Consider the following 9,387-nt stretch of genomic DNA (forward strand, 5'->3'; position numbering starts at 1 on the left):
ATGCGTCCGACTAAAATTAATTTTCTGCATCTTGGAAAAAAAAATAGGAAAAACATCATTATGTTCGAGCCGAAAACAAATCCCTGTTACCTGCTGGAGTCTCATCAGAACCGTTCATCATCCCTCGATCATTTGACAAATTGGTTTTTAAACCTTGTTTTGCTGCTGGTGCAGTCATCAGCCGGGCCACGATACACTCATGCAACAGGAAATAATGACGCCAAGGTCCATTATGTGGGATGGGAAGACATCATATCAGCATTAATCTCCCACTTAGCCGAGTGGTCCTGGGCTTGAGAGAAGAGGGAGAGACGGAATTGATTTCTCGCTCTTACGTTTTATCATTACATTTTATCCTGCTCTTATATCTTTATACTTCTTGTGCCATTTGGATGTATTCGAAGGGTTACACCGGGTCGAGAGCAATTTTATTACGATGGTTCTGCTTCTTATTAAAATGACTCCGACCATATATTTACATTCTAAGTGCAACTGAGCTCGCAGACTTGTTTTTACTCCAGGAAATAGGGTTTTATCTCAATAATAACCATTGAAGTTAATTTAAAACACATGATGAGCTCTCGTGCATCGACATGAAAACAAGGCTCTTATTCTGAAGTGATTGTTATTTTTTAAAGTATTGCAGTTTAAAATTAGATTAGATTACGTAGACTTTATTAATCCCTCTGGAGATCTCCTTCGGAAAATTGGGTTTTCAGTTAAAAGCAGACAATAGTTTCATTAAAACAAGAACAAAGTGCAAATAAAAAGAACAAAGTTCAATTTAAAGAACAAAGCACAAAGGATGACAAAGTGCAAGTATAAAGAACATACATCAAAGGATTGTGGATCAAGGCTTGTTAGCTTATGTTAAGACATCCCTTGGCAAAAATAGTATATTCAAGTGTACTGTATGATCAGGTAGTTAACACAGAAATTTAAGAAGTATACTTGAAGTTTACTTTTGACATATTATACTTTATATATAAACAATTTAATGATGGATCAATAAAGTTCTAGCTTACCTTACTTCAAAATACTATACGGATGTGTACTTAAGTAAACTTTATGAAATGTACTTTAACTACAGTATACAAGGTAAACTGTGCAAAGGATTATGGAAGTGGGTAAAAGAAAACGTTTTTTTTAATGTATTTTTGATGTCGTTTTTGTTGTTTGATGTATTACCACCATAATAAATCTAAATGTCTATAAGTACCTGGAGTCCAGATTTACAGATAAATAGTATGCTATCATTTTCCTTTCCTCCTTTCGTTTCCTTGTTTAACAAGCTTTCCAATAATACCAAACCTTTTTAAATGGATTAAATACTAAGCAAGTTATGACAAGAAGTTCAAACATAATGATCGGGTTTTAATGATCCGTAACTTTCTTAATATTTACACAGTTAACATAATACTTATAATCACTAGAATTTTTACTAGACCTGTAAAGTTTCATATAAATCCATTAATCTTTGTACACACAAACACCCATTACAAGTACATGTATTGGAGTGGAGCGCCATCTAGTGTCCAACATGTATATATGTCCTTGAACAAGCCTTTAATTTAATTTTGATCAGGCTTTAATACAAGGCTACGTAAGGTGCATTTTCAATCTTTGATCCCATGTGACTCTGCTTCCTTGTCATCAAATAAAACGTTAGTGGTTTATAACGGACACGAGTGACCCGGATGGTTGACCCGGTGACACGAACACGCCCCGTTCTAGCTGTATCTGAAAATGCCTGAAGGACCCTTGATGCAATTGTATTTCGGTTCATTTGGAAACCACACAACATTTCATAAAAATAATTGAACAAAGAAAACAATGATTGTAATTCTGTATTTTATTTGGGATGAGTAAATTCAAATTTGCAAAACTGGCGCGTCTCGCCACGGAATATAAACAATGTGATTTAGTAGTCCTCGCACATGCCTGCTCCGCTGTCACTGCTGTCAGCTACAGATAGTGGGGGGTCGACGCTGAACCTCGTCTTTATTTCTTCGCCCTTGTGATCAAAGTACAGTCGCCACGATGTTCGAAGAGGCGAGCGAGGTGTTCGACAACATGTTCAAGTCTTCTTTCCCTCTGACTTTTATTGTGTTCATCCCCGCGGTGCTCATCCTGGTGTCACCGCTGCCGGCCGAGGCGGCGCATGAGTTCACCGTGTACCGCATGCAGCAGTATGACCTGCAGGGACAGCCCTACGGTGAGTCGTGTCTGGTGGATAATGGTCAAAAAATAAGACGATAAACACTGTAAAATGGTGGTCCTTAAGCCGGATGAAAACTGTCACCGGTGAAGGTAGACTGTACGGATAGCATGGACCCCCCTGATAGCTAGGAGGCTACTATTAGCATGTTAGCATTTTTCTATTAATGCTAACATTTGTCCAAACCTGAGCTTTTAAACTCGCCATAACTGGTTTAAATAAAAATAAACGATCTAATCGATTTATTGTCTCTAAGCTGTTTTTTCCGAATTAATCATGTTGTTCTTTCAATCGTCCACTTATTCACCAGATTCGATATTTAGTATTCAACATATGTTTTTAAATAAAGGCATGGATTCACACGTAAAAATATTTTAAAAATATTGGCTATATTTAATTCTAACATGCCATGTTGGTGTTCTGGAATTCACATTGACCTTTTATGTCTAAACGTGTTTTTCTGAAGATGGTTGACAGGGTGTGTATTTGACCTTCATTTATATCTACACTCACAAAAACATTCGATTAACATTCTTTACTTTTGGGCCTCTAGCGAAAATGCCGTTTAAAAACAAATTGAACCATCTTATTACTTTTTTTTAAGTATCAAAGGTATTTTCATGTTATTTTTAAGTAAGTAATTTGTAAAGCGCCTTTCTAGACCAGGGTCACAAAGCGCTTTAACAATCAAAACAATACACGGTTAAAATGCATATAAATATATACTTTAAAAGGTCAAGACGACATAACACAAACACAGGAGTCCCAGAAGTTAAGGAAAAAGTCTGCACAAATAAAATGGTCTTAAGGTGTTTTTTGAAGGAGTCAATAGATCCATCAAATGCAGAATTGTAATATGTTTGTTTTTTTTATCAATAACATAAAACCCATTTTGTTGACTGTGCTGTTCGCAGGTACAAGAAATGCCATCCTGAACACTGAGGCTCGTACTGTGGAGGCAGAGGTACTAAGTCGCCGCTGCGTCATCATGCGACTGGCGGACTTCTCTTATGACAAATATCAGAAAGCTTTACGCCAGTCTGCCGGGGCCGTGGTCATCATGCTGCCCAAGAACATGTCTGCCATGCCTCAGGACATAGTGCAGGTACTTCAAACTTGATTTACTAGAGTCCAGTGATAAAGACGACGGATGTTGAAGTATCAAGAAACTGTCAGGATTAAGACTTTAAAGAAAATTGGAATGTTAACACTTTCAGCAAAACAACCTCCCGCTGCTCTTATTGTGAAAATAAATGATTGTTTGATAATATCTGTGCAACTCGTTTTGTGCACAATCATTTTAAATCTCTGAATTGTGCAACACAATTCTTCACCAGATTAACTTTGTAAAGATTAGTAGGTCTGGGACTGACTTGACCTTCCACCTAAGTGGGTTCATTAAGCGTTCAGTGTAACAAAAGCACTACTCGAAAAACTACCACAGCCTTTCTTTGCGGGATTTTTGGAAACAAAATGAATTTTAAAGTTTTTAACGATGGGAAAATTTGGCTTTGAACATTGTTTATAAACAACCTAAAAAAAAGGAAAATGTAATGAAGGCTTTCCTCACAAGAGACTGTATGTCAAAAAAGTTAGAGCAACTTGTTTAACCACTTTTTCCTCTGGGCTCTGCAGCAGTTCATGGAGCTTGAGCCTGAGATGTTGTCCACCGAGACCATCGTCCCAGTCTACTTCGCCATGGAGGATGAAGAGCTTTTGTCCATCTACACTCAAACTCTCACCTCTTCTTCATCACAAGGAGCATTATCTGCAGCCGAGGGTGAGTTTGTTGGAGAGACGTTGTTGCATCTTTCGCTTGATGGTGTTTGTACTGACGGTTCTTTTCTGTGCAGTCTTGGTACATACAGCCACGGCCAATGGTTTCCAGATGGTCACCAGCGGTGCTCAGAGCAAAGCTGTCAGCGACTGGGCCATCACTAGTCTAGAGGTGAGTTAGAGTTCAACATGTTGAATAGGAAAATCGCCTCATTTAGCCAGTACAGTACTTGTATTATATAAATTAAATCGGACAAGTTGCATGATGAATTGTTCTTACCTAAAATATAATTTTATCAACACCAGGGCTGTGTTTTGGCAAGAAGCTGGCGATGGAATGCGTATCACGATAGACGGATAACGATACAATGTATCGCGATACTGTTGTAACAAGGATATATTTGTAGTATTGTCGAGACCTTGACTCTGGTGTTGCAGAATTTATAGACAACATGACTCTTGATGAAGTCGTAACTACTTTCATTCGTTTTCATACCAAAATATGTCCAAACATCAGCTTTAAAATCTGTTCGAGTCGATTGTATCCTCTCGTCCTCAGTCATCGCCGGGATTTCAAGAGATTTAAATGTTTCTTTAGCTACGATGATGAACTATTAAACATATGATGACTATGGTAACGCATAAAATAGGATTTGCAAGCCTAAAATGAGGGGGGAATAGCAAGAATCATGGAAAGAATATATCTATACAGTGATAAATTGTGATATTCATAACACCCCTAATTAATGGTGTAATTACAAAAAACGTACTGATTAATTGTATGTAGGACTTTCTCGAAATTGGAGAAATTGTCCTTTTTCTTGATTTTAAATGTCTTTGAAAAGTGTGCATTTCTATTCAAAGTGAGGTTAAAGCATACATTATGTAACTCGCAACACCTGAATGAACCGTTTTTAATCCTTCATACATTCGTAAGTCGATGTACACTAAAGTTATTCTGTGTTTCTAGGGGCGACTGGCGGGTGTCGGAGGCGAAGACCTGCCGACGATCGTGGTCGTCGCTCACTACGACTCCTTTGGTGTTGCCCCGGTACGTTTCTCTTCCTGGTACCATCTCCAGCCTTCCTCCTGAACTCATGTAGTTATGGAGTGAACCGTGTGGTTTGTGTGCAGTGGTTGTCGTACGGAGCAGACTCGAACGGCAGCGGCGTGTCCATGTTGCTGGAGCTCGCTCGTCTCTTCTCCAAACTCTACACGTACAAGAGGACGCATGCAGGGTGAGTTTTAGTACAAGTAACTAGTTTTAGTTGAAATGATCAAGACAAGTCATAACTTTTCTACCTAATCATGTGATTTCAGCTACAACCTGCTGTTCTTCGTGTCGGGTGGAGGGAAGTTCAACTACCAGGGAACCAAACGCTGGCTGGAGGACAATCTGGATCACACAGGTTTGAGCTTCACGGTTAAACATTCGTGGAGAAGGTTTGTCATCTGTTCAACGTTTGATCTTTCAGACTCGAGTCTTCTGCAGGACAACGTAGCGTTCGTGTTGTGTTTGGACACGCTGGGGAACGGAGACTCTCTGCACCTCCACGTCTCTAAACCTCCTAAAGAAGGAACACCACAGTTCTCATTACTTAAAGAGCTGGAGACGGTACGAAACCATTGTAGTTAAAATCTTCTTGCTAATGCTAATACAACCATGTACAATTCATTGTACTTCATGTACTTCTTTATTTTTTTTTTCAACTGATCTATCTACATGGGGTTGATGTTCTTCAAAATGCTGTGATCAAGTTTTGACTTTAAAAGTCCAAATGTAGCCTCAAACTCAGCTTTGACGTTTTCCTCATGGCTCTGACAGAGGAGGGCGGGACTAATGGCAGTTCAATCTGATTGACATCTCACTAGCCAATGTTTTTAAGGTTGTGTACATTTCCCAGGCAATAATGGTGAAAAGTGGAATAAAAGGGATGATCTTCACACAATACTCATTCATGTGACGCACAACTAGTGGTGTTAGAAAATATCAATATAATTAAATATTGTAATATTCATTTTCACAATACTGTATCGATATTTAACAGCACTATCGATATATATTGTTTTCTGATTTAAAAATCATATTTTATATTAATCATATTTCTTTTGTTGGTTTTTGAATTGGGTGTTTATAATATTTTTAATCCTTATTAACGTTGGAATATTCACAGCGTTTGATCTTTTTTGTGTTGCAATTACACTTCTGGTCATTAGATGGCAGCAGATATTACCTCCTCTGCAGCTAAAGGAACAATGAAATCCTAATGATGACTCAGGACGAGAGGATACAGTCGAGTTCAGCAGCTTTTAAAGCTGAACCTTATATTGGTTTGAAAACAAATGGAAGCAGTTACGACCTTGTCAAGAGTCGTGTGGTCTGTAGATTCTGCGACACCAGAGTCAAGTACTCGATCAATACTACAAATATATCCTCGTTACTACAGTATCACTTTATATTGTATCGCCATATTCTTGCCGACTGACGCAACAGGAAATTAAGGTGTTTGACAAGAGGAAATGCTGCCCACGCGAGTTCATCCTCTCTCTACTCTCTCCCTGCAGGTGGTTGAGAGTCAGTACCCAGAGGTGAAGTTCTCGATGGTCCACAAGAAGATCAACCTGGCCGACGACATGCTGGCCTGGGAGCACGAGCGCTTCGGCATCCGTCGCCTGCCCGCCTTCACACTGTCTCACCTGCCGTCGCACCGCCTGGCCCAGCGCTCCAGCATCATGGACGTGCGGTCAGTGTCTCCTCTCGCTCACCACGGAGCGGGAGAGCCCCCTGCTGGGTGGGTGCATCACTGCATGTCTCTAAGTGGACAGGTTTCTTCTCTCGCTGGCACTTTTATTTGGGGGGGGGTTGATCTGCTTTAATTGCTTTCCTTTCAGCTTCTTCTTGATTGATCTTCTGTGTCGATGGATTCTTGTCGGTGTTTCTGATGCCTGCTGGTGTGTTTCTGTTCTTCCAGGCCTCACGTCGACGTGAACAAACTCTCCAGAAACACTAAAGTAGTGGCAGAAGCTCTCGCCAGAGTCATCTACAACCTCACAGAGAAGGTCCTGAGAGTGACTTGAATTTTATGTTTCATGGGCTGATGTTTGACATGTTTCACGCACAGGGGGCGCCAGAGGACCTGCAGATCTTCACAGAACAAATGGTGAATAACCTTTTTATGCCGATTTTTATCTTCCGACAGCCGCGCAGGAAGTGTTTTTTCTCAGTGAAGACTTTGCTCTTCGCAGCAGGTGCAGGAGGAGCATCTGTCGGCGGTGGTGGACTGGCTCACGGCGCAGCCCAGGGCCGCACAGCTGGTGGACAAGGACAGCAACGTGGTGTCCACGCTGGAGTACCACCTCGGCCGCTACCTCAAGGACGTCAAGAAACACTACGTCAAAGCCGACAAAAGGTGAGGAAGTTCTGGACGTTTTTTTCTGAAGTTTGCGGCTCGACTGGAGAAATAATCTCTGGGTCTGATGGTCCACAGAGATCCAGAGTTTGTCTTCTACGACCAGCTGAAGCAGACCATGAACGCGTACAGGTGAGTCCTATTACAGTTATTATTAGAGTTCTTCTGAGAGCCGCGCTGACTCCTCGCCGTTTTTTTTATTCCCAGAGTGAAGCCGGCCATCTTCGACCTGCTGCTGGCCGTCTGCATCGCCGCCTACCTGGGTGTGATGTATCTGGCCATCCAGGTGAGACCCTCCATCCAGGCTCCGCCCACGTCAGCACTTTCAGTCGCGTGTCTTTTAACTGCAGTGAATCACAGCAGTTCTTGTTACAGAAGCTTCAGCTGTTTTATCCTAACATGTTGTGTATTTATGTTGACCTCAAGAAATGTGACGCATGTGCGATCAGTTCACTGAGAGGGAGTGAGACCTAGTGTTTTAGAAAACGCATCACAGGAGCAACAATACAATGTATAGTGATACTGTAGTAACAAGGATTTATTTGTAGTATTGTTGCAGAATTTACAGACCACATGACTCTTGATAAAGTCGTAACTACTTTCATTTGTTTTCAAACCAAAATATGTCCAAAAATCAGCTTTAAAAGCTGCTGGAGTCGACTGTATCCTCTCGTCCTCAGTCATCGCCGGGATCTCGCAGGATTTCAATGTTCATTTAGCTGTAGACGTAACGTAGCGTTTTCTACAAATCAATGGCTGGAATTTTATGTCCATTATTTGGGCACAAGTGTCTCAAAAACATGTAAAATGTTAGTCGTAAGTCCTGCCACACCAACTAAAACTGTTTCACCGTCATTGGCAGGATTGTTACTTGACGAGTGTTGACTTCTGATGCTGCAGTACTTCCTCAGTCCATCAACTCGCCGGAAGAACTGCTTTATTTGTGCTAAACATTCTTGTGTGTCATGTTGCAGAACTTCGGACTCCTCTACAACGTCGCCCGGCGGGTCACTCAACCCAAGACCAAGACCCACTGAAGTCTTCCTCGTCGTCGTCCCCCAGAGTTTGAATCCAGAAGAGCAACAGCTGCCGTTCCCACTCTTTTTCCTCCAACTATGATGTCAAACCCAGTCCTGCCAACCTTTGACCTCACGTCACCACCAGTCACTCACCCCGAGGTCACGGAATCCACGACCCTCCATGAGTCACTTCATGTTTTTTGGTGCAGCTAAAGTCAGGACGGTGAGATGGGAAAAAAAAAGATGGAGGACACGCTTTGTATAATCGGAACAACTGGGCTGATCAAAGGAATCCGGGGTCACCGCCGGGTCGACGCTTCCCTTCGCTCGCAGATTACGATCTTAAACGGTTCTTTGGTTTAAACAGGAAGTGATGTCGAATCTTGTTCCATCGTGAAGCGAAAAAAGCTTTTTTCTAAATTGACTAATAATTTTTAACTTGAATCTCCGACGTAGACGAATAGACACGAGAATAGAATCATGTAGTAAAACGTTGACATTCTCGCCGTGACCTCGTGTGTCTTAATCTTTTTCAAACGACCCGACGGCGTCTAATCAGACGCGTCCAACTCATCACTTCCAGATAAAAACTCTGCGTTTACAACTTTTTTATCAGCGTCAGCAGTTTTTGTGACCTTTTGTTAAGCGAAGCGAAAAATCATGACTATTCCCAAAACGAGTTGAAATTGAGTATTAAAACCACTCCAGTTATTTCCGTGTGTTATGTTACTTCATGTCTTGAATCAGGAAATATGTTGTTGCCCTTTTTTTTTTTATATACATTAACCATCGATGGAAACATGAATCTTTAATTTATTGAATCGTCTGCTGGAGTCGAGTCTCTGTGGAAGAGTTTCAGCCACAAAAACTTGATCTTTGCAATGAATAATGTGATGAATAAAAAGACTAAAAGATGAAAAAACATGATTTGTTCTCACTCGGTTTTATTTCATGGGGAAAAGGA

At 41.0% G+C, this 9,387-nt stretch overlaps 1 protein-coding gene across 3 annotated transcripts; it reads left to right on the forward strand.

Moving 5' to 3' along the window:
• The first annotated feature begins 1,959 nt into the window (after positions 1-1,959).
• On the forward strand, positions 1,960-9,345 carry ncln (nicalin). Of its 3 annotated transcripts, none has more exons than XM_087783666.1 (15): positions 1,960-2,215; positions 3,133-3,323; positions 3,854-3,998; positions 4,072-4,166; positions 4,965-5,045; positions 5,129-5,232; positions 5,315-5,403; positions 5,470-5,609; positions 6,560-6,786; positions 6,967-7,054; positions 7,117-7,155; positions 7,241-7,404; positions 7,483-7,536; positions 7,612-7,690; positions 8,379-9,345. In XM_087783666.1, the coding sequence occupies exons 1-15, from the start codon at positions 2,041-2,043 to the stop codon at positions 8,439-8,441; spliced, it is 1,734 nt and encodes a 577-aa protein (XP_087639792.1). In that variant the 5' UTR covers positions 1,960-2,040; the 3' UTR covers positions 8,442-9,345. The 3 variants fall into 3 exon arrangements, with proteins under 3 accessions (XP_087639792.1, XP_087639793.1, XP_087639795.1); XM_087783667.1 differs by having other exon boundaries at positions 7,244-7,404; XM_087783669.1 differs by having other exon boundaries at positions 6,560-6,738.
• Positions 9,346-9,387: the final 42 nt, after the last annotated feature.

This window comes from Callionymus lyra, chromosome 2 (assembly GCF_982586985.1).
Source record: "Callionymus lyra chromosome 2, fCalLyr1.hap1.1, whole genome shotgun sequence".
Classification (NCBI taxonomy): domain Eukaryota; kingdom Metazoa; phylum Chordata; class Actinopteri; order Syngnathiformes; family Callionymidae; genus Callionymus; species Callionymus lyra.